This window comes from Anser cygnoides, chromosome 26, assembly GCF_040182565.1.
Source record: "Anser cygnoides isolate HZ-2024a breed goose chromosome 26, Taihu_goose_T2T_genome, whole genome shotgun sequence".
NCBI lineage: Eukaryota > Metazoa > Chordata > Aves > Anseriformes > Anatidae > Anser > Anser cygnoides.
Window position 1 is genome coordinate 387,811 of NC_089898.1, and position 27,888 is coordinate 415,698.

The window sequence follows — 27,888 nt, forward strand, 5'->3', positions numbered from 1 at the left end:
CGGGGTCCCGCGGGCTGCAGGACAAACAATGGAGCCAGAAATAAGCATGGCTAATTGGACTGGGCTTTTCAAAGCGCAGAGAGGACTCAGGATAGCCAAAAGCGTGCATGTTGCAAAGCATCTCATTTTTCAGCAAGAACGTGTTAGCCGCTGTGGGAGAGGCAGTGATAAATGGCTATAAAGCAAAGTTAAATGATGACATCACAAACTATGCAGAGCCTTAAGAAGAACCGGGCTAAGTAATTATGAATGGAGATGTCTGCACAGGCTTCACTCAGGAAAGTTAATGCCCAGCTTGGAAGGGGTTTGTCAGAATAGCAGCCCTTCTCGAGCAACTGCTATTTAAGAGGTCTTATACTGTGTATTATGCAATTTAATGGTCCAGACCAGAGCTGATAGTTTCTTTTATTATTATTATTTTTTATTTTTATTAAACAAAAAGTGGTTTGTGGGGCAATTCTATTTCAGTCATCAATTCACTCTTGAATTCCCATACAGGTGCAGCTGCTGTGAATGCGCATTATCAAATACAGAAAAGAAGGCAGCCAGCAAAGACTTCTGCTGGGCTGAGGACAAGAATTGTCCAGGCTTTCAGCGTGGATGGCTTTAGCAACAAAGGCACACCATCTTGGAGCTCTCCTGCTTGGATGAGGAGAGCTGAGCTGTGGCAGGCAGCCCTTGGAGCGCAGCAGCTGCTGCGCCGTGCATCGGGGATGCAGCCAGCCCAGGAACCAGTGTGGGACGCTCTAGGTATGTGGCGCAACACATCTCTGGAAAGACTTTTACCTTTCTCCCTGTGGTATTTGTTGCGCTGGGGATAACCAGAATCCTGACTATAGTTTTATTGCAGTGTTATTGCTGTGGCCTTTGAAGAACTCCCCAATTTTTGAACAACAGCCTTCCAAAGCCCCCATCTTGTCTGCCTTGCTATGTTGTGTCTATCACACTACTCAATCTAAAATAGCAAGATTATAGCACTGCCAAGCAAAGCATGCCTATTGTATCACTGGAAACGGCGATTTTACAGTTAAAAATTGAGAGTTACTTGCAAAATTTGGTTTTGAGTGAGTGCCCCAGAAGAGCTGGGGTCTGTGTTCTGGACCAGACATTCGTGCCTGAGAATGAAACACTTGGCTACGAATAAAGATTCTTGAAAGAAATGCAGCCAAACAGCCCTCAAGCAGATCCGTGTCCTGTTCTGTGTACTGCAGTACTGCACGCTACTTGGACATTGTGTTGTCTTCTACATTCTCAAAAGATGTTTCGGTGTTTTTAAACTGGTATTGGTGAAAGCAATTCCAGGGTGTCAGACTTTCCCAGGGGTGAGAAGCCCATTTTGCAGCTGTTTCGTGGCGCAGTGACTGGTGCTTTGCGGCCATTTCCTGCGCCCACGCAGCAGGAGAGGGCCTGCTGCATCCAATCACCTTTTCATTCATCGGCTGGCACCTTACGGTGAGGATTTCTCCTGTTTACAGCTGAATTCTCCACCTCATTAGCAGTGCTAACTGGCTGCTCTCTTCTGCTGGGCCTCAGGTGAAAGCGGCTCTTTCACGCTTCCAGGCTGCGGAGCCGTGTCCATTCACCTCTCAGTGAGGTGTGGTTCCTGCAGTAAATAGCACAAGCTGTTGGAGCAAACGGCGGCGGCAGCAGCAGAGCTTTGTGCGGGTCCAGAGGAGGGAGCTTAGGGAGCTCGCTCAGACGCGGGCCTTGGCACGAGGGCTGCTTGACGGCCGCATCTCGTGCTTGCAGGGGCTGAGACAGCTCCTCCTGCCTGGCTGCAGCCGAGGGGCCCCGCTCCGCCTGCGAGCGGCACCGGGACCGGGTGCCCGCGGCGTGCTGCCGCCGCGCAGCTTCAGCTCCCGGCAGGACGCAGCCGGGCCGCCCAGCCGCAGCAGCTTTCCGCGGCAGCCCTGCTCGCTCTCCTGCAAATTCCGTAGCTGGGGTTGGAATTTGTCCCTGGGGAAACGAGGTCTGCACGGCCCCGGCCCCGTTCTCAGCAACATCTGGACCTGGAAAAGCCGCTCGGGAGCCGAGGGGCCTCCCGGAGCCGCTCCGGCTGCCGCGCCCCGGGGTGCCCCGGAGGCGGCGGGACCCGGCGCAGCAGCCCCCGGCTCTCACGGGCTCTGGATGCCCGCGGAGGAAGCCGGGGCTACCGGCCGCGCTCACGAGGCCGAGCCCGCGGGACCCTCCCGGCGCCTCCGCCCTCCCCGAGCCCCTTCCGACGGCCGCCCGCGCCGCAGGTGCGCGGGGCAGCCGCCCGCTCCCGCACCGGGGCAGCCCGGCGGCACGGCCGCGGCCGGGCCGGGCGCGTCCCCGCGGAGCTCCCCCGGGCCGGGAGCTCCCGTCGCGGGCGCGGCGCCGTCGGGGCCCGGCCGGGGCGGCGCGGGGCGGGGCGGGGCCGGGCCGGGCCGCGCCGCGATTGGCTCCCGGGGCCGCTGATTGACAGCGGCGGGCGAGCGCGCGGCGGGCGGCAGCGCCCTGATTGGCTGCCGGGGGCGCACAAACCCGCGGCGCGGCGCGGCGGGGCCAGAGCGGGGCCGGGAGCGGGAGCGCTGCGGGCGGGGCGGGGCGGCGGCGGCGGGCGTCCGACGGGGGGGGCCGCGGGCACCGGGGGGGGCCGCGGGCACCGGGAGGGGGCGCGGGCGGGGAGGGGTCCCCGGGGGGGGGCGCCGGGCGGGGGTCTCGGGGAGCGGCGGGCGGTGCCGTCGGGGCCGTCGGCGGGCAGGGCGAGCCCGGCGGCGCGGGGCGCAGCCATGGGCAGGGTGCGGGGCGCCTGCGGGCCGGCCCTGCGGGCGCTGCTGTCCCTGGCTGCCGGGCTGCTGGCGTGCGGCGAGGGCAGCGAGTACGACTACGTGAGCTACCAGTCCGACCTGGGGCCCTACCCGGGCGGGCGCTTCTACACCAAGCCGCACCAGTGCGTGGCCATCCCGGCCGACCTGCGGCTCTGCCACAGCGTGGGCTACGACAAGATGGTGCTGCCCAACCTGCTGGACCACGAGACCATGGCCGAGGTGAAGCACCAGGCGAGCAGCTGGGTGCCGCTGCTTAACAAGAACTGCCACATGGGCACCCAGGTCTTCCTCTGCTCCCTCTTTGCCCCCGTCTGCCTGGACCGGCCGGTGTACCCGTGCCGCTGGCTCTGCGAGGCCGTGCGCGACTCCTGCGAGCCCGTCATGCAGTTCTTCGGCTTCTTCTGGCCAGAGATGCTCAAGTGCGACCAGTTTCCCCAGGACGACGTCTGCATTGCCATGACAGCTCCAAATGCCACTGAGGTCTCCAGGCCCAAAGGTAAGGCACGACCGGAGCTGGAGCCCCGCTTCTGGTGTTTTTTTCTGAGCTGCTGAGGCAGGCGTCAGCCTGGAAGTGGCTGTGTGGGGCCAGGTAGGGTCCTGTGCAGGGCAAGGCTCTCCGGGGGTCTGCTTCTTGGGAGCAGCTCTCCCCAGCTGCCTCCAAGTGCTCTGTGAGCTGGCTGCTCCCAGCTGCTGTCTGCACCATCCTGAGGAAGGCAGGATGCGCTGCTGGCTTCTCACCTCCCTCTCGGAGTAGAAATCCAAGGGCAGGTGGAGCTGGGGGAGATGTGGTGGATGCATGGCTGCTCCGATCCCTGTGCAGGCATCGGGACCAGGCTCTGAGCCTGCCCTCCGGGTGCTGCATCACCACGGGAAGAGCTTCTCTTCCCTGCTGGGCTCCCGTTGCGGCCACTCCTTAGCAGCGGGAGGGTGCCTGTTGGCACATGGCAGAAAACGCCTGGCGGGAATGGGTGGTGGCGATGCTCCTGGCAGGGACACCCCGCTTCCCAAGGAGACCTGGGGCTCGGCAGTCTCGGTGGAGGATGCACGTGCCGTGGAAAGCCAGCCCTGCCTTCTCAGGGGGCTGTATGGTGGAGAGGGGGCTGCAGGCAAGAGGTTTATCAAGAAGCAATTGGAGCAAGTGGGTGTGTTTCGTGTTTGCTTTGATTGTGCTCAGCAAGTCTGTTTGTGTCAGATTGGCTTGTTTACAGTCAGTTGCAATGAGTCTCACTTGTTGCTGAAAACTTTTTAAATAAATAAATATCCTGGGGTAGCTTAGGCAGTCTGCATTAGAGCACCTCATAAAATTGACGAGAAAGGTGATTGTAGAGAGAGAAGACAGAGGTAGGTGGGGAGCGATGGCTTGGAGCTGGGGACTGGCGCCAGGGCCAGTGCTTGCTGCAGGCAGGGCAGCACGCAGGGGGCACCTGAGCCCCCCTGTTGCACCCTGGCAGTGGTACCCAGGGCAGGTGGGGGCCAGGCGGGGGTCGAGGTTTGGCTCCCAGTCCCTGGGACCCAGCCTGCTCCTGCTGTAGCCGTGCTACAGCCGTAGCCATGCTGGCTTCCTTACCGTGGCTCATGCTTACTGATGCGATTGCTGGACAAAGCTCTTTGTTTTCAGGGAAGGCTCTGAGGTTGCTGTCCTGTATGAACCCAGACCCTTGGTCCAGACCGCTGTCACGTCCTGTGAGCAGGTCTGAAGGTTGCTTTTATTCCCCAGGGACTTGCAGCCAAGCGTGCTGCTGGGCAGCTGGACCGGAGCTGCTGCCTGTGGGGCTGCCCTGCCGCAGTCCACAATGGGCTAGTTTGCAGCTAGAGGACGTAACAGCCCGAGATGTTTTCTAGGTGAGCAGCATCTGCTAGGCTTTTCTCTCGTGTAGTTTAATAGCTTACTGTTTGCTGAACTCTCAGACCTGACTTGGCAGCAGCACCGGAGTGGGATAGTGTTGCTTTCTTTTGGTGCTGCTAACGTGTCCAGCAGCATGGTATTTAGGCACCACAGGCAGCACTGAAGCGACTTCATTACAAGCTGTATCAGCTCAGGTTTGAGGCCTTCATGCATTTTCTTCTGCTCCTGTCAGGGGTGCAGAGAGGACTCATTCTGCACAGGCTTTAGGGGATATTAACAACATGTGCTTTGAGTGAACTGGAAACCGGAGCTGGGGTGAGTGTTGCAAGAAAGTGTCACAGCCCTTCCGATAAACGCGCTGTCTGCTGTGCGGGTTCAGAAACTTACGTCCCATGCACTTCAAAATGAGCAATTTGTTTGCAAGGATGTTTACAGAAAGCAAGTCTTTAAAATTCTTGTGCAAGTGTGGAGACTCCAGAACATTCAGTGGAAGAACTTATGCAGCCATTTTCATATCCTCTTGGCTGCTCGCAAGCATTTCAAGAGAAGCTCCTGCCTTGGTGTAGCTGGGCTCCAGGGGAGAGTGGGGCAGAGCCCCTCGTGCCTGTCCTGTCGGCTGGGGCACCGCTCTGGGAAGGGACCAGCACTTTGGCTACAAACACTTGTTGAGGTGGGATGCTCTCTGGTAATCAGCTGGGCTGGACCTTCTGTCCTTGGGTCTGTGAGGTTTTGGGCAGTTAGTGCTAACTGACAGCTGAGGTGTCCCTAATGCCGTGCTGGCGTGTATTCCACGAATAACCCTCGCCTGGGGGAACAGGCTCTGCTCACCGCGCGCTGCATGCTGTGACCCTTCAGCCCCACGCAGCTGAGCGCAAGCAGAGCAAACCTGCAAGCTGCCTGCAGCCCCTGCTGTTGTCTGGTACAGCCCAGCGAGTCCTGCTCTGGCACCCAGCAGAAGACCTGCCATGGCACACCTTGCGGCTGCGGCACAGCCCTCCCTGGCTTGCAGCTTTCTGTCGGTGCAAGCTCTGAGCCCTCGTAGGTTTTGGGTGCTGTTGATTTAAAGAAGGTCAGAGCCCAACAGTGTCCCCCCTTTTCTCTGAGCATTAATAAGAACGAGCCCTTTCAGTATTTTTCTCCATTAACACCTTAAAATTGGAATTTGTTTCTGCCTCTCAAATAGCTGACCTGCTGAATTCCTTTCTCCTTAAGCATAAGGCGGTAAAGCCTGCAGGCCCACAGGATGCATCAGGGGAGTTGCAGATTAATATAGCATTACACATTCCTTCTCCTGCCCCTGGAGTAAGCTGGCTCTAAAGCCAGGCATTAGAAAATGGTCAGCAGGGAGAAAACAGGCTGGAAACAAGCTAATGTTGTGCCTTGAGTAAAGCTGTCACATGCAGACGATGGGCCCTGACCGAGCCGTCGTAGGTCAGGAGGTGGGGTCTGAACTCTGGCCCTGGGGTGCTTGCAGGGTACCACGAGCACAGTGGGAGGCCTGTGCTGCACCAAACACCAGCCGTGCTGGGCGCAGAGCTGTGCGGGAGCCGGCCTGTGCCTCTGGCTTTTGCATTTCTGACCGTGGCAGGGTGGCCCGTGGGTGTTCCCGTCCCCTCGGGGCACAGGGTGAAGCGGCTGCTCGCAGCCCTGTGGGACGCGGTGCAGGCCCGGCAGCAGGGCGAGTGCTGCGCTGGGGGCTGGCGGCGCTTGTGGTGCTGGGGAAGCCAAGGGGAAGCACTTTTCTCTGGCGAGAGGAGTGTTGGCAGGATGCGAGCGCCAAGCGGCTCAGATGTGCTGTGGGGGGACAGATGTGGAGCCCCCAGGGCCCGTGGAAGGGGCTGCCCAGGGCGCGCTGCCCCTGCCTGAGTGGAGCCGGAGGTCCCTGCCACTGTGGTGCGCTACGGCATCCTGAAGGGCTGTGTAGCTAAAACAAAGCCTGTCTTTTCAGCAGGGAACAATGAGTCTTATTCCCCTTTTTTTGGGTGTGCGGAAAGCTCACAGGGTGTGCGTCATGGTGGCTTTCTTGCTGGGCACGGGTGGGCTCAGTCGTTCTCCTAGCATGCGATTTGGCTACTTAGGCACATTGAAATGGCTTACAGGATGGGATCTGCAGCGATCAGCCAGTGCGTGGCAGGTACCCCTGCCGTTCTCAGGGGACGTGGGCTTGGGGTGGCCCCACACAACAGCTCACCCCCCGGTGTGGCAGCAGGGATGGACCAGTGGGGCCTCCTGCTGGCATCCCTGCTCCCTCATCATGAGCTCATTAAATGTGCAGGCCGGATGGCAATATTCATTTAAAAATAAAGTGTTGAGGATGTCATCATGTCCCAGAAGCTGCCTCCTGCCTGTGTCACTGTAGGCTAAGCTAATAAAAGTGGCTATTGCATATTAGGGTCTTGAAAGAGGATGCTACCCAGCTCAGATATACCAGGAATGGGATTGTTAGGCCCGCTTTTGGGTGCAGTGAAGATCACCTCGTTACCAGCATATTGGGACGATTGGAAGGCCGGTTGCTCGGCATATGTGATTAATAAAAACACGGTGCATGGCCCAAGGAATTAGCACTTGGCACAGAGCAGATTGGGTGGCAGGGGGGGAAGAACAAGGCACGGAAAACAAACGTCTCGCCTGAGGTCCCGTGGGGCATCTGTGACTGAGCGGCTCGGTGCTGCGGTCTCTGCGGGTCGCGGCAGCGCCTCCCTCGCCACCCGCGCGGGGTGTCTGGCTTCGCACCCCTCCTGCTGGCAGGCTGCTCCCTTGTCTCTGCCCGGCCGCGCCGCAGGGCTGGAGGGGCGAGCGCTCCGTCTGCACGCAGGGGCCGGCAGATGTTGTGCCGCAGCGCGGCTCCCGAGAACAACTCTCGTGTGTGGGAAAGAGCCCTTCGTTCTGCTGGACCGAGAACAGAAGCAGCATCTCCCAGCTCAATAAATTCATCCGTCAGTAGCACAAATCTGCGTCTGTGCTGCTGGGTGGTCTCTGCTCAGGCGGGAGGCAGGGACCTGGAAACAGTTTTTTATTCTCCGGGTGAGCTGAGCTCTCCTCCCAGGATGGGTCCCAGCAAAGAGAGGATGGCTGTTCTTGGGGTCGTGCTGGAGGGGAACGGTGCACCTGAGAACTGTGTGTGTCCCTCTCCAAGCCGTCCCTGCTCTGGGGAGGAGCAGGAAGGAGGAGAGGCCCTTGCCATGCCTGGGTATCTGGCAGGGCCCCTGGGTTGTGCCTGTCCTGAGCCCTAGCCTGGCTCTGGGGCAGCTGTCAGCCTGGGACGCCCCTTGCAGTGTGAGCCGTCCTCGTTCCTGGTCCTCCTCCTGCTGTGCTCTGGGCACCGCGTGCCAGCTTGGCACGCTGCAGGGAGGCAGCATCAGCAGGCAGCTTGCCATGCCCCGTGACGAGTGGTTGCCCCCGGCTGGGAGCCTGGCCCTGGAAGCCCCTCTCCGTGCCAGCCCTGTGCTCCTGAGCTCAGCAGCTGCCTGCTCCTGCCCGGTCCTGCAGCGCTGGGACCTGGCACCCCAGGGCACGTGTTTTCTGAAAGCGTGTGCAGCCCAGCCCTCCGGTGCTTCTTGAGCTTGCTCCTCATCACCTCTTGTCTCCTCTCACCAGGAACGACTGTGTGTCCCCCTTGCGACAACGAGATGAAGTCGGAAGCCATTGTTGAGCATCTGTGTGCCAGCGAGTTTGGTAAGGAAAGTGTTCCTGCTGCTTCTCCTCGACGGCAGGGCTCTGGAGCGCGGAAGGGAGGAGGCACTTGGTACCCTGGCACGAGAGCGTCCCGCTCCCTTTCCAGACATCTGGGCCGGCCGCGACAGTGCCCAGGGCAGCAGGCTGGGTGCACGGTGTGCCTGGAGGGCATCTCCCCCCTGCCCCCCAAGCAGGAACCCGGGCACCAGCAGGGTGCCACAGCTGCTTCAGTTTCCCTGCCCATCCCGGGAGTGCCTGCGGACAGTTGCAGTCCTTGCCCGGAGGCGAGCGTGCCTCTAGATGTCACTGTCGGTGCGCGGAGAGAGGGACGTGTCCACGTGTCCGGGGACGTGTCCTGCTGGGCAGCCCGGTGGGGATGGCAGGGGCTGGGGTCCTGGTTGCAGCGTGGTGCCTGCACTTGGCATCACCCCCGGCCTTGGTGCTGCAGCGCGGCCGGCAGCTCTGTGGGGGGTTGTGCCTGGACATCTCTCCTGCCCGGCTTCCTTGTAGCCCTGGGTCTCTTTTAGCGAAGTTACGCTCTGCTTGTCAAGTCCAGGTGTAAAAACCAAGAGCAAGCCCTTGTCTTGCTAAGGCTGAGCAGTGAGGGAGAGAATACAGGGCTACTTCAAAGCTGTGTCCTACATCCATTATGGCTTGTGAGTGAGTCAGACAATCACAGGTAAACAGAACTCCATTTTAAAAAAAAAAGAAAGGAAAAAAAAAAAAAAACAAGAAAGAAAAAAACACAACAACGAAAAGTATTGCAGGGAAAAGTAGCTTTTTCAGATCAAGCGCAGAATTAACTGGTTTTGACATCCTTGCTGGTGTATGTAGCTTTCCTGGAAAGTTATTAAAGGCATATTGAACAAGGTGTGCATTCCTCGGGGATTAGCACTTGAATGTGCCCTGTGCCAGAGCATGCTATGCAAACCCAAACCTGCTCTGCATGCAGGTATTACCCTTTCTGCTGGAAATGAATTCTCAACTCTCCTGCAGATTTGGTATGCCAAATGTCCTAAGTTCAGTGCAGACTTCTTGTAACAGGGAAAAGCATCAACAGGAGCAGCCATGTAATAGTTTCTCAGGAACGTGCGTACTTCCAGCTGGATCGGGTGATGGGTGCGTGAATCCAGTGCCGCAGCCTGGCTGATGCGGGAAGCGCCCAGCTGGCCCTGAGCGCTGCCCCAGCAGCTCTGCTCCTTTTCTGCTCCCCATCTCCTCGCCTCCAGGGGCGAGCGACCAACAGGACAGGTACCAAGTCCCTGGGAGGGTCAGGGGAGGTCTTCCATTCCCAGGCCTTCATCTTTTGCTGTGTTGCACAGGCATAGCTGCGTGCTTGTCATCAGCCTCTGCTGTTACATATCCTCCCCGCACTGCGGGGCAGTTGCACGAGCGGCAGGAGAGGCCAAACCAGAAGTATTTGTGGGGTTGGTAGAGGGGCTTCAGACACTGACTTGCCCGCAGTGTAGGCTGGCTATGGAGAACTTTTGTGGTGACAATCCAGAGGGTGGAAATATTTCTTGGCAGGCGCTCCCTGGGTAGGGCTGTGGCGAGTGGCCAGAGTTGCTGAGCAGCAGCGGAGCAGCAAACAGCAGCGACATCGACTGCCGTGCATACCCCCAGTTAATCCAAAACTCCTGCGAAGGCTTTCACAGAAACCTTCCTCCTGCTGCGGGCTCGGCCCTGCTGTGGTTGGGGGTGGCGGGGATGGGTCCCCCCACTGGAGGGAAGGAGCGGGGCCAGCTCCATGGCTGGGTGCCGGGGCTGGCTCTGCGCTGCCGGGGGCTCTGCGGTGTCGGGAGCTCACTGGCAGGGGGCTGCAGCCCTGCGCTGTCCCCCGCTGTCCCGTGCCCGTGCTTAGGTGGCAGCAGCTGGCACAGACGAAGGCAGCCAGGTTTAAACCAGCTTGTATGAGCCTCGGGCCTGGCAGGATCGCTTTAGTTGCAATGCCAGGCACTGCTACTGCATGAGCACACCTGCCTGCCCCCCAGAGCAGCGTATTTTCCAAGCTTTGTTTAGAACTGTTTGTTTTCTCTGCTGAAGCAGAGTCTGGTGTTTTTTCAAGCCATTGCAAGCAATTTGGGATTGTTCTTTGTTCTGTGTACCAGCATGACTCCAACATATAGCTTTAGTCTTTAAACACATCAGAGCTCTTGCTGATGCTGAGGTTGCTTCTATTCCTTCTCCTTCCCATCGCTGCTTTCTTTTATCTCAATTTTTTTTTTTGTGAAGACATGATGACCTTCCTACAGTAGAAAAATCCGAATGCAACTGAGCAGGACGCAACTGGTGTCTGCTGCGTGTGAAGCATCATTCTTTCTTCACAATGGAAAGCTGGTTGCATCTTGGATATCCTTTTGTTCCCCTGTTCCTCCCTTGTCACCAGAACAAATAGCAGTGGAAAAGTTCATTTGCATGGTATTTTCTTCCTTCTGTCGCTGTGTTTTTCCTCCCCGTCCAGGAGAATTCCTGGGTGCATGTAACGCTGTCTCCAGATGTGCCAGCCTGTAGCCACCTGGGGAGCTGGTGTGCAGGAAGGGATGCAGTGCGAGTCTTCCCTCTGCTCCAAGGGAAGATGGGGCAGGGTGCTCCTGGGGATGTCCCAGCCTATGGAGAGCAGCTGGCAAAGGATGAATTGACTTCAGGAAGTTTTCTCAAAGCACAGTGCATGGTTCTTAGATCTCTGTTTAGTCTTCAGGGGTTACTGTCACAGGGGCAATTTCTCAAGGAGAGCTGTTTATCTGGCACTAAAATAAACTCCCAGCCATTCAGACTGAGATTTCTCATGCACATCCACCAAGGTAAACACTGGCAACTGACAGGTTACAGATCCTCATCAAAGCCAGACACATACAATAAATGTTTAAACTAACATGTGCTGCAAGGGGCAGCTGTTTGGTGGGTCCTGCTCACCAGCTCTTCCTTGCTGATCCTCATGATGATGTTACCGCAGGCTTCACGTACATCCCAGCGGCTTGTGAGGTGCGGGGTGCTTTGCCCACTGCTGATGTGTGGCCTGCTGGGGCGGGAGGCAGCTGTGCAACAGCCCTGGGCACGATGTCGCTCTTGAGGCCCAGGGAGGAGGAGCTCTGGCTCCAGCTGTGAACACGGAAAGGGAAAGGGAGCTCTGTCCCTGGGCAGGAGAGGGGGCCTGGGAAAGGTGCTGGTGCCGGCAGGGCTGCCGGCCTCGTGGGTGAGCAGGACTCTGGGTTTGGATCTGTCTGAGCGGTGCTGAACGTGGCTTCTCGGTGCTGGTTTGAGGGCAGCCCCGCTTGTGCGACAGCTTGGTGGTTCCTCTGAGAGTGGGCACAGCCCGGCTGCGGGGCTGGCTGCGTCCTGCCTGCCGGTGGAGGCACCCGGAGGTTAGCTTCTCCTTTCTTTCTTTCAGCAGCGTCCAGCAGCTGTCTCCTCTCTTCTCCTCGGCAGCACCAGCAGAGCCCCTCCGGGAAAGGGGAGCGTGCTCTGACCCAGCAGCTCGCAGCACCGTACCTCGTTCGCTGCTGGCTCGCTCGCGGCAGGAGTGTTCCCCGGTCCTGGCGCACCTCTGGCTTTGTGTGGCTGCTGCCCCGCAGCTGGGGCTGGGAGCAGGCAGCAGCAGCAGCGTCTGCCAGGCATGGAGCGGGGCTGTGGGACCTTCCTGGGGCACAGAGCAGTGCCGGGGGGGCCGGCAAGCACGCTCGGGTTAATTGCAGTTCAGGTTTTGGTGCAGCTCTGGTGTGCCAGGGACACGGCGATGGAGGCGTGATGAAGTGCGAGTGCCCTCCTGTGCCCCCCCTGCACCTCCCTGGGCTGCAGCCAGGTTTTGTTTCTTACTCTTTGTGCGGGCTGGGCTGGCCACACGCTCTCCTGGAGTTCATTCCACTCTCTTTCTCTTGCTGATTTTATTTATTGTTTCTGCCCTTTCTCTGGGGTCTGAGGGGATCCTGCTGAACGGGCTCTTGCTGCACTGGAGACTGCAGTACAATCAATACATGCTGTTTATTTTTTTCCTTGACTGACAGTTCCTTGCCTGCAGCCTTCTCCTGTTACAGCCCTAATGTGTCTTCTGGCAGGTTTCCTTCTTCTGAGTGATTTCTAAAGGAAGGAGCAGTGAGGCTGAAGGAACAGCAGAGCTTTCCGTTCTCTCACGTTCCCTTCCCTGCCCCTGAGGGTGCTGCAGCGGGGCCCCTGCCCGCGTGCGGGAGAGCAGTGGGGATGGAGTCCCAGGCTCCTGCGTGCTGACGAAGGGGGGCTGGAGGGGCCGGGGCAGGGGGGGCGCGGGCATTGCCGTGCAGCTGTGAAAGTGGGAGCTTACTCAGCAGGGCTGTGCCGGGCAGGGGGAGGTTGTCTTTCCAGCTGCTGGGAGGGCGCTTGGGTGCACTTTGCTGCAGCGGTGCCTGCCTGTTGCGTGTCTCGCAGGGTGCCCCGTGTTGCACCATCACAGCCTGTGGCCGCGGTCCTGCGGTGCCCAGGACTTTCACCTGGTGAGTGAGCAAGAGTGATGCGGGAGAGGGTTTGCTTTTGTGCCGTGCATGGTGCTGAGCCCTCGTGGAGGGTAGGAGGGTGCTTTGCTCCCAGGGGCACTGGCAGCGCTCCCAGTTTGTCTGGGAGGTTGGGTTTCCCCTTTTCCCTCTGTGTGAGCAGGACTGGAAAGCCGGAGCTGCAGAGGTACCGATGAGGGTGTTTCAAGTGACGCAGTGCAAGCTGTGCTTTCAGGCTGGACCCCAACCATCTCCATGGAGCCTTTGCTCTCCTTGGAGCTCTTGCTGCCACAAGTAATTTTGCTCTGAGTGAACAAACACTTTCATATATCCTGCTTCATTTTAGTAGATATAAAGAAGACATTTTTATATCCTCAGTGCTCCCCTCTCTCTGCGTTAGAGATAGCAGAGCTATGCTACGGTCTGATAGGAGCTGTTTGTAGTTGGGGCCAAATTCCTGCTGTGGTTCAGTGGGGTGAGCGTTACACAGGCGAGGGTCTCGCCCCATGCTTGGGGAGCCGTGGCCAGCAGTGGGGCACTGCCCTGCGCCCTCTCCCTGTTGCATCCCCTCCCGCGGCATCTGGGCATCAGGGTAAACCTGGGGGGATGCACAGGGCGCTGGGGGAAAGGGTTCTGCCCTCCTCTGTGGCACAGGGTCTCAGGCTTTCCAGGTGGCGAGGACAGCCCCAGGGATGTGCTTTTATGTGTCGGTGTGGCTCGGCTCTGGGCTCGAGGGAGCAGCGTCAGCCCCGGAGCTGCTGTGGGAGCCAGGCATTTGGCACTGCCTGTCCTGGCTGGCAGCGAGTGCCCGGGCAGGGACCACAGCCTCTTGGCACCAGGGCTGAGTGAGGGCAAGCCTGGGTTTAGCACCCCGGGAGGACTTGTGCTGCTGTCAACGCAACGTGGCTGACGGCTGACGAGTCCCAAATTAGATCCTGAAATCTGCCTTTATTGTGTTTTTTGTTCCCTCCCAGCCCGAATAAAGCTTTCACTTCTGTTCTCTGGGAAGAGCCCTTGGGGTGGGTGGCTGGACGCTGGCTTTCCCTGGTGCTCTGCCTCCACGCCTCGCCTGCCTGCCAGCAGCTCACGAGGAGGACGTTTCAGGACCAGATGCGGCCCCAAAACAAAACCTCTCTGTGCACCCTGCAGGAGTGGGTCAGATGCACGGCCCTGCGGCGTGCTCGCTGCTGGAGTGGAGGGGAAGGGAGAGTCCCACGGGGTGGGTGCTGCAACTGGCCACTGCTACTGCTGGGATGGCAGAGAAAGGCGCTCGTCTGCCGCCACATCTCTGGTGGCTGCCGGGTTTGATGATAAAGATTTGCTGGTCGGTTGGAGTGAAGGGGGAGGTGGGCTTGTGGCTGAGAAAGGCGCTGATGAGCCTTCAAAGCCCGTGGCTTTGGATCCTCCCTGGGGAGCAGCACCCATCCCAGGTGCTGCCTTTCTGATGTGCATGGAAAGTGCAGGAGCTGCGTGCCCATCTGGCTGCGTGTGAAACCTGCCCCTCGTGCCCAGGAGTCTCTGATCGTGGCTCTGAGCGCTGCTTTGCAGGAGTGAGACTTGGATACATTTTCTAGTCCCCATCTGGATTTATGGTTCACCTGGGCAGCTCCCATGCCCCTGAACCTGCATTGCTGGCTTGCAGAGACAACTGCTGCTGTGCAAGGCAGGGAGCTGCGAGCTCCCAAGGCACGGGATTTCCAGACCCTCCTTGTCTTCTGTAGACTATGATACTTGGAGCAGAACAACACCTCTGCTAGCTGCCAGCTTGTTTTCTTCCTCTAGCAACAAGGTTCTAAACTTGCAGCAATCGCAGCAAAGCAATTTGCAAACAAGCCACTTTGGAAAAAGTCTCTAATTATGGGTATTACACTGCTGGAAGCTGCTGTGCTCAGTGCAAGAGTTCAAAGTCAGAACTGATAAAGAAATTGAGGCTCATTTTGAGGAATGCTGTTGTTGCTGCCCAAGTAATGTCATGGAGCTTAGAGCTGCCTGTAAACTACTTGCTCTGTTTTCCAGATTCATTGCAAATTAACCTGGTTCAGTGTCTTTAGCTCCTTTAAAGCTTGCATCTCTTTAGTTCCTCGGACATCCTGAATTTGAAAAACAGATGGAATTAAAGTTTCACTTAGGTTTCCAGTCCGGGATTACTTTCTTGTACAGTAACAGTATAACACAACAGGGCTTTTGGCAAACAGTAGACCTTTTTAGCACACGGGCAGATAAATACCATTATTTCTTTTGCCAGTGCAGTGGCTGGGAGTGTGAGGGTAATACGCAGACTCTGCTGCGTTCTCGGGATTGTCATCGCACTGTGCTGTTGCCATTTGTGTCTGGAACGGTGAACAGAGCTGCCGTCCAGAGGCAATGTGTATTTATTACTACAAGATCCAGCAGAGCAGGACTTCAAGGAACAGTGCTGCGGGGGATTCCTCTCCCTGCCAGAATCCAGGGCTTTTGCAGTGCTGTCTGCTACACACACATCTGAGAATCAAATGGAAAGGGACAGCAGACAATTAATCACCTATCCAAGCGCTATTTATCTGCAACTTTGAAGTAAACTCCCAAATGATGGAAATATGTTAGTAATTTTTGGCCATATGTGCTTTTCCCCCCAAATGAGGCAGAGCCAAATGGCACAGAAGTGATACTTTAATGTACAACACATTTTCATCATTTTTCCCATGCATACTAAATTCCTCTTCATGGTCAGGGCAAGGGAACATTATTGTTATTATTATTATTTTAATTTGGGTTGTGATTAACTCAGGAAAATGCTGAGCCCAAAGAGGAAGATATTTTCTATGGGAGTCGTATGGGATTACCTCCCTTTGCTGGGGAAGGTGCCTGTGCTGCTGGCTGCTCCCTGCTTCCCCATCGGGCACGGGTGCTTTCATGGGCTTTGCTGCTCTCACGTAGACACATTCGGTGCTTGGGAACTTGTTTCATGGGCGCCCGAGGCCAGGAGTGACTGTACACAAATGTTTGAATGTTTGAGGAGCTAGGCTGACCTTTTAAATGGCCCTTGTAAGAGTCTGTCCGTGTGCTAAAGCTGGGAAATCATGTTCTTACTCAGCCAATGTTTTGCTAGCAAAGTTTGTGTTGCTCCACTGGACGAGTTTCCCTTCCAAATACAGAGTGCCTGGCACGTTTTGTGCTGGGGGACGGGAAGCAGAGAGGCCGATGTCTTATGCTGGTGCTCTGCCAGGAGGGCACGGCCCTGCCTCAGGGGGTGAGGGGCTTTGCACTGCGGCCTTGCAGGCAAGCTGGGGCCCGGGTGTCACAGGGAAGGTTTTGCTTGTGCTGTCCTGGCACCCGCTGTCCCTGGGGCCCCTTCCCGGCAGCGCCCGTTGTGGGGGCAGTGCGGTGACACGGGTGGGTGGATGGCAAGCGCTTTGCGAGTGAAGGCTGCTCAGGGCTTTTCTGTTTTCCCCTTCTCCCGGGCTTGTTTTTCAGCTCTGAAGATGACCATAAAGGAAGTGAAGAAGGAGAATGGGGACAAGATGATCGTCCCACGGAAGAGAAAGGCGCTGAAGCTGGGGCCCATCAGGAAGAAGAACCTGAAGAAGCTGGTGCTGTTCCTGAAGAATGGCGCCGACTGCCCCTGCCATCAGCTGGACAACTTCGGCCACTACTTCCTGATCATGGGCCGCCAGGTGAAGACCCAGTACCTGCTGACGGCCATCTACAAGTGGGACAAGAAGAACAAAGAGTTCAAGAAGTTCATGAAGAAGATGAAGTCACCAGATTGCCCGACATTTCCATCCGTCTTCAAGTGATGAAGCGGGCGGCGGGAGAGCTGCTGGCCCGCGCCCCGGGCATGGCGCTTCCAGCCTCGCTCCCTCTGCCGTGGGCACGCAGGGGCCGAGCCCCTCCTGTTCCTCCTCGTCCTTCTCAGAGCTTCCTCCCCAGGCCCCAGCCCTCCCGCATTCCCCCGCCGGCATTCTCCTGACTGCCAGAGCATGCGAGTGTGATGAGCGAGCACTGAGCAGTCTCTGAGGTCACAGACTATTTGCATCTGCAGTAGCCAAAGACCTATTGCTGCAAGGATCTGTAACTTCCTTTAAACAGCAGCTGTCAGGTAAAGAGGGCAGGCAGCGGGGTGTGAAGTTGTCAATTGCATGATTGCAGAAAGGACACTTGTGACCACTTTCCTCCTGTGTTCATGGCTGCAAGAGCACCCTGAGTTAATTCCTGTTTGAACCAGAGCCAGCTTGTTAGAAAAACATCCCATCCTGACGGTAAAAGTTAATAAATGAGTGACGGAGAATCTGCCACAACCTCGGATAAAACCTCCTAATAGCTAATTGCCCTCGCTGTAAAACAAACAAACAACATTCTAGTCTAAATTTGTTTTGGTCTGGGCCTGAGCCCTGGCATCCTCGTGGTGCCTTGGTCGGCTGGATGGGAGAGGTCCCGGCCCTCGCGCCTCCCCGTGCCAGCCCGCCAAGGCAGAGCCCCGTGCCCGGCTGGCCTCGTCCCTGTGGAAATGCGTGCTGCTTGGTGGCCAGCCCCGCTGCTGGCAGAGCCCGTGGCCAGCCCCTCCTTTTTGTGTCACTTGCTCACTTTACCAGTGATATTTTTATGGTGTCTTCAGGCTGCTGGCCAAATATCGGATTGCGGAAGGGCAAGGATCGGTCCCCGTGGAGCACCGCAGGAAATGCATCATCTCCGCGTTTCCCTCCCTGCAGTCACCGTGGGACCTATCGGTGTCTGGACGTCAGTCCATTTGATGTGTGACAACTTGGCTTTATATCATTGTGTTTTTTTTTTTTTTTTCCTTAATCAAAATGTCATGTTAGCACGAGGTCAAGTCATTTATGAAAGACAAAGACTATTGCATCCAAATGATTGCATTTATCGACCAAGCTGAAATTCATTATTCCATTAATTGGACAAGTTCTCTTTCCCATAGACCCATATTGCTCCACATTAATTATACGATCCTGCTTCCATTCATTATTCTCATCAATCATGATTGCTCTAAGAGAATGAATATCTTGCAATGTGAGATAATCCTGTTGCATTGCAGTTAAGTGAAATAACAAAAACTCATTTTTGAGGTTTAAACCAACCCTGCTCAAAGCTGGTGAATTAATTATTTTGTAGCTCAGGAGTGCTGTTTATTCCCTTTACGGGGTTTGAGATGTGGATTTTACTGTAGATGAATGCCATGAATAAGCCAAGCACCCCGATGAATGGTGTTTCAAAACTACCAGAGAGCTGGAGTTAGGATGTGAACTCTATAGAAAATCCCACAAAGTTGTCTTAGACCACCATGTGTAGTAGTGTTGTTTCTTTGATGCAAAATTAATCATTGTAGACAGTGTACCTTATCAGTGAATTAAAACAAAAAACACTCTAAGCTTTTGCACCACGGATTGATGAGGCCAACTGATGGGGAAGGCGGACAAACGAAGCCTCATCAGAAGGAGGCCGTGGCCTGCAGTTGGGACCCTCTGAGCTACCAGCACGGTTCTCTCGGTGCACCCGTGGCACCAGCCAGTTTCTTCCCGCAACCGAGTGGCAGTGCAGGACAGGAATTGGTTCTGCATCAGAGAGAGATGCTTAAAGGTTTAGTTGGGCTGGGATCTTCACGCTCTCACCAGGCTGCTTGTATGCGTCCTGCTGGCCACTTCTAGAAAAGTGGGCTTTGATTTAGTGTTTTAAAAATACGTATTTCAGCAGGAAATGTCAAATAAAAGGGAAAATCAGTTCATGTGTGTTTAGAGCCACTGCTCAGAGCTGCTTGATTTCCACCAGTGGCCCTTGAGCCTGAACGCCTGGCTTCAGAGGCGGCTCATACAGACGGGGCAGCACTGTGTTCCCTCACACCAGCACGCAGCGTGCAGCGACGCACATGAGTTTGTTAGTGCTGCTGGTGCTTTGGTTTTCCACAAGCAGCTGGGAAGAACTGGTAATAAGAGAGTACCCAGGAAAGGTGCCTTTTTGTCTTTGCAGCTGTTTTGTTCGTCGTCTCATGGACTCGGTCAGAGCTGCCCGGGAGCTCCCTTCCCACTGGTGGCCGTGCCAGTGTGCGGCATCAGGGGGCAAGGGGCAGCAGCGATCCTCCTGGCTGCATCCAGGGCTGAAGAAGTCCCGTTCCTCCACGTCGCTTGGGGGAAGAAGAAATTATCACTGTAATTACAGGCTAAAAGCATACTATAATTGTATGTTACTGGCTGCTCTATCAGTTACTTTAAACAGCCCTCTGATCCTGTGTGTTTGTCCTTGAGAAGCAGATCAGAGCAGCTGAGCGGATTCACACGTCGTATTTCAGACACAGTATTTTGGATGTTTCCACGTACCTGGACAGGAATTGTACCATTCTCTTGCCTAACTGCTCTGTGATCTGTCAGCAGTTCCTGCATGGATCTAGCTGGCGGATTGACTATGCATCGCTCTCTTCCCTTTGTACTCTCTTTGTATATGGAGGTTTTTGATAAAAATAACAGAACTAAAAGAAATATGTTTGATGTAACATCATGTTTTAGTCAGTTAAGGTATCTTTTGTTTTAATGTAATTTTAGATAGTTAATTTAGAAAAGTGTGGCAGATTGGAGGGGATGCCTTTTCTGTTTGGAAGTTTTGAGAAAGAAAAAATGTAAAAGACGAGTGAAAATCAGCACTGTAAAGAGCCACCTCGCAGCACTGAACAAGTGTAAGGCTTTTCATTGCTGTAGCTGGTGGGATGCTAGTGTTCGCAGTATGTTATTTTAGCAGCTGTTTTTGATGTTATGACTTACATTTATTTTCAAGCCTAATGTCGGTTCTGTATTTTTATGCTTTTTCTTCCATGTATCAATGTTCACTTAACTAAAATTGCTGAATTAATGAATTACAATGTGATCCCCCCCTCCACCCCTTTTTATAAAGAGATGTTGTTTTCTATCCTGCGTTGGTGCTGTCAGAGGTGGCTGCAGAGTGGCTGATGTGATGGGATGCTTGGGGTGGCCGTGCTAGACCCCAGGTCCTTCACGGGTGCACGTGCTGCATGCTTACAGCAACGATGTTCTGGTCTTAAAGCACCCGCATTTGTCTTTGTAAAGCAGGTGGTAAGATCGAGACAGTTGGTCCCAGTAACGGAAGTCCCCACGTGAGATTTTTGGCATGTTCTTCTCTTGCATTCATTCCATTTGTGTTTACAGTATAATATGATTTACGCTTTCGGCCGTTCAGCCTATCTCGTTATTGTCCAGTTCTCTTTAACTTCATGTCAGTGAAAAGTAATGTGGCTTCACTGTGTCCCATGCTACAACTTCAGATTATTGAAGGAAAACTGCCATAGCTTTTCAATAATAAAATGCTGGGGCAAGAGCTGGCGGCCTGCTAGCTAACAAGATGCCATAAACCCAGCGGTGGTGGAAGGCGCCTGTCAGTACCCTCCCCGTCTGCAGGCAACACTGCCTGAGCCCCCACTGTCCCGAGCCCAAAACAGCATGGTGCTGGTAGTTGGTATTTTTATACAACAGCAACTTTTTGGATGGGGGGGGAGGGAAGAGGCTTCTCGCAGGCCAAGCCCCTTGCTCCCCACTGATGCATCCTTGCCAGAGGAGCCCAGACTGGGAGACTTTGCCTTGCGGTGCAGCCTGGGCGGTCTCCAAAGAGGTTTGGGAGTGCGAGAGCCACGTGGGGTGAGTCGTGCCGGGCAAGGGGCAAGGCTGCAGGACGGGGGTCGTGGCGCGGCGTGGCTCTGCGCCTCCTGCTGCACTGGGGGCTGTCAGCAGAGCACCCTGGCAGGGAGGGAGGCGGAGGGGCGATGGGGCTGGCACTGCGGAGCTGGAGCAGACGGTGGCATGCAGGTGAAGACAGCGAGTGCCGGCGGCTCCTGCGCTTCTGGGAGGCACTGCCAGAGCCTGCGGGACGTGGTGTGGGAGCCACGGTGCTCCCAGCTCTGTCTTGACTGCACAGTGCGGTACAAAGTCCTGGGGGCTCACCCAGGAGAAGGCCTCAGGGCCAGAGCCCCGCTCGGGGACCTGCGGAGAGCTCCTCGTGGCATCGGTGCCTGCAGCACGAAGTGGTGAGGGCTGCAGCTGGGAGCACCAGGGACTGCTACGTGCTTGGCAGAGCTCCGCACTGCTTCAGGGCCTTTGCATGCCTCATTTACCTCCGAGGTGTGAGGGGAGCAGCCCAAGCTACACATCAAAGTTTTTAAGGGCAAATACTCGAGACATAATTGTGATGGAGAGCATAGAAGTGCACAGGCCCTGTTAAAGAGCGCTGATATGTGAGTGTTTTAGAGCAGGCACGGGCACAGGAGCTGTGCAAGGAGACCATGGTGCCTGTGGGAATCTTGCATGAGCACAATGCCTATTACAGCAGAGCATTGCTTGCTTTTCTCACAGTATATTTTGACAAAGAAGTCTGTGCTTGATTGTTTTGCTTTATTTTAAACTTGTGGTTGATATAAACATATTATAGCTTCTGTTTTCTTTCCTCTGTGATTGGAGCAAGAAGACCTCTCAATAAAATGTCTTTTTTTTTTTTCTTTCGAAGTTGTTTTTATTATTGCCTTTTCCATATCAATTGCGTTACTCATTCCATGTGGTGCTGACATCTGAGGGCCTCAGTGCATTGTCTTTGTGTGAGACAGCATATCTCCACTGCCGCCTGGCAAGGAACAATGCAAAAACTTAAACCATAGATTCACAGTGTTGGAGACAGAAAAGTCTGTGGTCAGATCACTACTGCTGGACAGTACTTCATCAGTACAGTTGTTCCCCACTAAATATCCCTGTTACACACCAGCTATCTGAAGCCCACACCAATGCAAAGAAAGGCAGGCAGCAAGCCCCTCGTAGCACAGTATTGTCTGCAGGAATTGCTTTCCTGTTATTTCCTACAGAAACTTTGTATTTGGTGTAGCTAGTTGCAGGGAAAGCAAGCACCTATCCTGGAAACCCCTGCCCCCTTCAGCCAGGCAGTCCTGGCTGCAGCGCTCAGTTACTTTGATCAAAGCAATCACCCACCCATCATTTGAGAAACAACCAGCTGGTACGAAGGCATTAAAGCCTGGGCTGGGGGTCAGGTGCCTGGGAGAGGTTTGATAGCTGGGGGGAAAGTGGGGAGCTCTCACTTCATGGTGCTTCTGGCCAGAGACATCACCCCCCGGAGCAGTGTGATGTGACCATGAGAGCAGGTAAGGCCTGCCGCTCTGCTCTGCTGTCTTCCTCATGGTTCAGGCTTGGTGTCTGGGGTAGTTGAGTGGGTGAAGCCAGGATTAAGGCTGAGCTTTTTCCTCCGTGACTTCCTGCTGCTGGAGTTTCACTGTGGCTTTTTCTGTAATTATGGATTAAAGCATAAGCACCAGGTTTGCAGAGATGCAGGAAGGTAGTCGATGTGTTTATCAAAAATTTACAAGCAGTTCTTTTACTACCTTCTGGTAAAACTTGATTAGAAAAGAAAACTGTTAATTCCTGGAGTATTTTTAGCTCACGTAGAAAGCAAGACTCGTAGCTGACTGTTGCATGTGGGTATGTGTGCTCTCCTCGTAGCTGTTTTGCTCTCCCCGAAGAGAAGGTTACTGAGGCTTGAAATGTGGTAAGTGTAAACTGTGGGTCAAAGATGTGTGAAATGAGAGTTATGCTTGTGCAGGTTTGTATGGAGGAGCAAACAAACACTTATTGATACAGGAAAGCATGAAAGACTGCTTAAATCAGAAGTTGGGTATCTGCCGACTTAGTGGTCCCTGGGAGCAGGAAGACTGGCATTTGTGCAGTTTGAGGATGTATGTTACGCTAGAATTTGTTCAAATACTGATTGTTATCATGAGTTCTATTTATGTTACAGTGTTCAAGTAAATCTCAGTCTAAGACGCGCCTCTCTGCTGGGATACAACGTCCCTTTCTGCCTCACTGGGGACCGTGGGGTGCTTGAGGAGGGGGATGTGCTGTCTGTGGGGTGCTGTGCTGTGACTGTATTATCTCGAGTCAGATGTATCATCCTTTTGCTTTACAAGGCTCTGCTCCATATAACAAACGGGGGCTGAATTTCAGGTCTATTTTGCGTACGCCCTGTCTGTGTGAATGCTTTCAGTGACATTAGGACTGGGCAGAACATTCCGTGTGCTGAATCCTGGTGGTGGAAAGAAATGCCTCAAGTTAGGGCAGAACTTCAGATCTTTGCTGACCCCTGAATGTGCTTCATTTTAGGCTCCCATTGTCAACTCAGAGATGAATCTCTCTATTCAAGAGGCTGAGAACGAGACTCGGTGATGCTTGGGTCTTGCACAGAAGTGCATCTATCATGCCTGTGTGTTGTCCCCCATAGAAAACTGCTTCTAACTTGGTCGAGGGTTGCAGCAGCTAACTGGGAGGACAAGGGCCTCAGGCTTGCTAACAGCCTGCTCTGGGCTTGTCTGAAGTATGAATCTTGCATAAAGTAAAATATCATCCTCTTGTGACTCAATTTATCCTCCCAATAATGTTTATCTTGTTTGCTCCAGCATTCTTTCTGTTGAGCATTGCCTGTTAATTGAGTTTCTGGCCTTCAGTTTGTAGTTAAGTTTTAAACAAATACAGTTTTCTTTTTATGCTATACAAAAGTCATCATCTATCCCACAATTAATTTTTTATGTCACTGGCAGTCTGTGTTCTGCTTTGACCCCTGCTGGGGAATGCGTGGCTGGAAAGAGCAGCTGAGCAATTAGGGAGGATTTCTTCTCCTGGAGAAGAGCAGATACCAGCCTGGTGTGTCTGACGTGGAGCTCTATTAATATTGCGCAGGATGGGGAGGTGATGTGCCCCAGCTGCTCTGGCAGCCTGGTGACAGTGTCTGGAAGGGAAAATGCTTTGTGTTTTCCTGGTCCTAGTGCAGCGCTGCTGCCCTCCAGGCAGGGTTTAACAGCAGTTCCCATCAAAGCCCTCCTCTGTTTTGGTGGTGCTCAGCTTTTGCTAGGACATGTGCTGATGCAGCCTGAAGTCGCAAAATGCCAACTGTCTCCCTTCACACTTCTGACTGAGGATCTGATGTCCTACAGGAGTGGTAGAGAGCTGTGTAGGTGTTTTTTTTTTGTTTTTTTTTTTTTACAATTGGGAAGGATGTTTATGCTCCAACCTCGTAAAGCAAAGGGTGTCTTGCTTCATGTGGCCACACAAAGCATAGCCTGAGAGAGATGTACAGAGCACAGACAGGGAGCTTGTAATGTCCTGAGATGATGAACAGAACAGGAAGTGGGAGAGAAATGGTTCCTTTCCTTTCAGACACTTTTGTGGAAAAAAGATCCATCAAGGATAAATGAATACCAAGCTCCCAGCTCTGTCTGAGTGAGCCTTGAGCCATGGGAGGGCACACGGACGTGGGAAGAGCTGCTCTGCTCGCCCTGCTCCTGCCTCCCGCCTGAGCAACTGCACTTGTGTGGGCATCACTCCTCCCCGAGGAGCTGGGAGGAGCACGCTGCCCTGCAGATACGTTCTGCGCAGGCAGGAAAGGGTTTGTGGGTTGTGAGCGCATCCACGGGCAGCATCAGAAACACCCTTTCCTTCTGCCCCAGTAATGTTACAGGGAAAATGCTGCGCGGCGTTTCAGTGGCTGCTGCTTTCTCAGTGAGCCGTGCTGGATGACCCTTAGGAAGGATGCGCACACACGTAATTAAAGTCAATCTCCACCCCAAGGCCAGAGCTGTGTTTGGAAACCATTATTCCCTGACGCACAGTCTCTTTTTTCCATTTCAGCCAAGAAATGCCCAGCCAAGCCCTGTACATGCTGCAACTGCCCTGCTGCAGAGAAAGTCCTCCATTAGTTGAAGTAGGGGAAAAAGTCTTCCAGGATCTTTTGCAAGTGCTTTAGCAATCTGTTTTGCTAGGGCTCAGACTTTTTATTTCCTAGCTGACTCCACCTGAGCCCCTGATCATGCTACCCCTTTTATAGTCTAGAGATGATCAAGTCACATTTGAATGCCCCTCTCAGGAGGGGGGCAGGGGGTCTGGCTGGCTCCTCCACTTGTTTGAGACCTCTCGCCCCATGTGTGGGGTCCAGGGGCTCTGCAGTGTGCAGCTTCCCTGAGCAGAGCCACACAGGGCGAGCTGCAGGTCGACCTGTCAGGGTGGCCGGCTGCGCTGCGGAAGCCTCCCAGCCTTTGGAAAATGAGAGCTTTGTTCCAAGACCTTCCCGGCGGAGGCTGGAATCTCCTCTGGACCGGCCGCCTGCCACAAGAATGCTGTCTCCGTCGCTGGCGTGGGGTCTGCTGCACCCCTGGCTCTGGGGCACAGGAGGTGCCAGCGGCTGCCAGAGCCCGCAGGAGGCCTGGCCCTGTCTCCTTGCGGCACATCGGCGTGATGGATCTGTCTGCTCCTGCCAGCGCGGGGGCATCAGCGCTCTGCTGCACAGTGGGTGCTGCTTGCAGCCTGCCAAGATCCGGAGAGCCGCGAGCAATCAGCAAACAGTCCCGCTTTTCTGCAGAAATGTGCACAGCCTGGAAATTCACTGGTGTTGGTAACATTTTTCCTTTAGAGACAAACAGGAGACGGTTGCCAAGTCATTGCTCTGGCAAGGAGACGGAGGAAAGCCAGGATGTGTCTGGAAGGAGCCATACCTGATGGCAGCCAGCATGGGCTGGGGCTTCTGGCCACCTGCGGGACCCGGCTCTCCACTCCCACCTATACGTGCAGGGAGCCGCTTGGTTTGAGACCCTCTGTGGTTGCACTGCGTGGGTTGGACCCAGTTTACAGAAGAAAGATCTGCTGGGAGCAATAGAAAGCACCATGCGATGGCTGTGAGTCACATCGCACAAAGCGGCCTCGGTGGTGTGCTCTGCCCTGACCCGGCGTGTGCCTGGGGAGGATGCTCTGACTTGCCTGTCCCAACTGCACCCATGAATCTCAGATCACCCTAGGGTGTGCAACTCCCCGCTTTTGTGTGAGGAAGCCAAGTGGCCCTGTCACGAAGTGCTTCCTAAACGGTAGCCTGTGCCCTGACAAAGTGCTCTGGCTGTCCCTGCTGCTGGCAGGGTCCCTGCCAAGGTGGTGTCCCTCATGGGGCTGCTGTCAGCGACAGCCCTGTCCTGCACTGTGGAGCACTGAAATGCTGACCTTTCCTCTAGGCTCTTGTCCACACAGATCCAAGTTTATGGGTCCTGATGGCCAGAATGGGATGTTCTGAGACCTCAGTCCATGTGCCAGACAGCTGCCACAGAACAGGTACTGATGGGCCATTTGTGCCTCAGCAAGGAGTGTTTCACAAATAATAAGAAAGGAAGATAACAAAAACAGATATGTTGACAGGTTTTCTGGGTGCTTGTGCCCTTGTTTCAGTGCTGATGGCAATCAGCTGGTCCCGTTGCTGGTCCCACACTGCTGCCAGGAATCCTAAATGTGAAGGTACCTTGGTACAGTCACTAAAAGTGTTCTGTTTAGTTCAGCTTGGGGAATGTTTTACTGTTTGCAACCTACGCCTTTGAGCTTCACTATCTCAGTCTGACCTTCACCAAACTCTTGAGTCGTTAATGTGGTTGAGAGATTAATTTGCTAGAAGGGGTGGTGCTGTGTATTAATAAATTATAGCCCCAGCAGGATTGTGGAGAGCAAGTCTCCGCTGTTTCTTGAAAAGAAATGGAGAGATTGGGGCATTTGTCTTTGGCAGGCAGGCAAGCATGTGCACAGGCTCTCACGTACAGTGCTCATAACTACATTAGACTACACAAAGAATGAACTACAATTCCTTTAGCCAAAGCAAATGATGCCTTTAAACCAGCTGTCCTCCAGGGTGGGTGATCACACCCAGCCCAGATGGTCTCCTTAGTTGTTGCACAGCAGGGGTAAATCATGGATTTGGAGAAGACTGAGCTTGTTTGTGGAAGGTCCAAGGCAATTTAGTACGTGGCCATGTGTGATCTAAAGTGGGCTTAAACTGGGGAGTAACAGTTAATCTCAAGCCTTGTTTCTGAGGGTAAAACTGACTGAGATGAATGCTAGGCTTTTTTGGTTTTGAGGGTCATTAATTTTGGCAATGGTGTCTAATACGATGCACATCAGGAGGAGCGGATCTGCAGACCCAGGTTTGATTTGCTTTTTAAGTCAAAGCCATGGGTTTATTTGCTGGGCAAGATGCTCTGTACCAAATAAAATCCCATTACTTAGGGTTTCCCAAGCTGCTGCCAGGAAACTCTGCAGGTAGCTCTAAGGGGGTGCTCACACTCCTGGGAGATGTTGGGACGTGGAAGCTGAACCCCCACAGAAACCGTAAAGGGGCGTAGTGCGGCAGGGTGAGGGGCAGCGCTGCCGGAGCAGCACAGAGCGTGCGTGGTGCTGAGGGTCGTGCTGTCCCCACCACCCTGGGCCATGGGCTCAGCTGAGCCCCTATGGGGATGGGACCTTCTCAGCATCCCGTGGTGTGGGGCTGGGGCCGTGGATCTGCTGCCAGCCCAGGTCTGAGAGAGGCATGTGGCGACTGTGGGCAGCCGAGATGGCATGTGTAAGGTTTCATGTTAAATCGTCTCAATAAAATGTTAATACTAGGCTAAATGTTTATAAAAGTGTCTCCCCCTGAGTTAATACCTGCCAGAGAGCTGAGGCATAATTATGGGTGATACTACTTTAATTATTAAACATTGTGCTGCCCAGCTGAATTACTGTAGCCCCTAACCGCCTTCTCCAGAGTGTTTACAATTTCTTCACCATTTCATATTCTTCCCTCTCACTCACCCTAAATGTTTATTTAATAATCCTGAAAGACCTTTTAAGCTTCCTGGGTTTAATGTTTGCTAAACACCCTGTCACTTCCACTTCTATTGATAATTCCCGGGCTGCTGTGGAGCAGCCGGGACTCGGCTCGGCCTGAGGGCCTCCGCTGCAGGCCGGGGGCAGGCTCCGGCCCTGCGGCCTCCACCCCCGGGGGCCGGGGAGCCCCGCTCCTTCCTGGGAGCAGGGCTAATGGGGGGCAGAGGGGGGCTGGAAGCAGCCACACCAGCCCTGGGTCAGCAGCTCGGAGCTGCCTTGCTGGGTTCAGCAGGGTGGGAGAGGGGGCGGAGGTCCCAGGACGGACGCCGGGCAGCACAGACGTCTGTGGGCAGCCTGGCGTACGGGCGCTGCGTGGAGCGCCAGTGTACGGAGCCGCTGGCTGGATAATCTCGCCTTTGCAGCGCATTACCTCAGTCTCTAAACTCTCTTTGGACTCCGGCAGT

General features: G+C 54.7%; 2 protein-coding genes across 2 annotated transcripts in view; both read left to right on the forward strand.

Annotated features, from left to right (window-relative positions):
• The first annotated feature begins 2,664 nt into the window (after positions 1-2,664).
• On the forward strand, positions 2,665-19,661 carry SFRP1 (secreted frizzled related protein 1). Its single transcript, XM_013194369.3, has 3 exons — positions 2,665-3,288; positions 8,236-8,313; positions 16,227-19,661. Exons 1-3 carry the CDS (start codon positions 2,754-2,756, stop codon positions 16,547-16,549), a joined length of 936 nt encoding a protein of 311 aa, XP_013049823.3. The 5' UTR covers positions 2,665-2,753; the 3' UTR covers positions 16,550-19,661.
• A 2,150-nt stretch (positions 19,662-21,811) lies between these two features.
• Positions 21,812-27,888, forward strand: part of ZMAT4 (zinc finger matrin-type 4) — a 99,607-nt gene continuing 93,530 nt past the window's right edge. Inside the window, exon 1 of the mRNA XM_013194451.3 lies at positions 21,812-21,909. The gene's annotated coding sequence lies outside the window, so the exon portion shown is untranslated. The remainder of the gene's footprint in view (positions 21,910-27,888) is intronic.

Bases quoted from the DNA above. Each gene is read 5' to 3' on its own strand.
- SFRP1 (XM_013194369.3), top strand. From the start codon at position 2,754: ATGGGCAGGGTGCGGGGCGCCTGCGGGCCGGCCCTGCGGGCGCTGCTG. The intron at 3,289-8,235 runs GTAAGGCACGAC...TCCTCTCACCAG, and splicing joins TGAGGTCTCCAGGCCCAAAG to GAACGACTGTGTGTCCCCCT. The intron at 8,314-16,226 runs GTAAGGAAAGTG...CTTGTTTTTCAG, and splicing joins TCTGTGTGCCAGCGAGTTTG to CTCTGAAGATGACCATAAAG.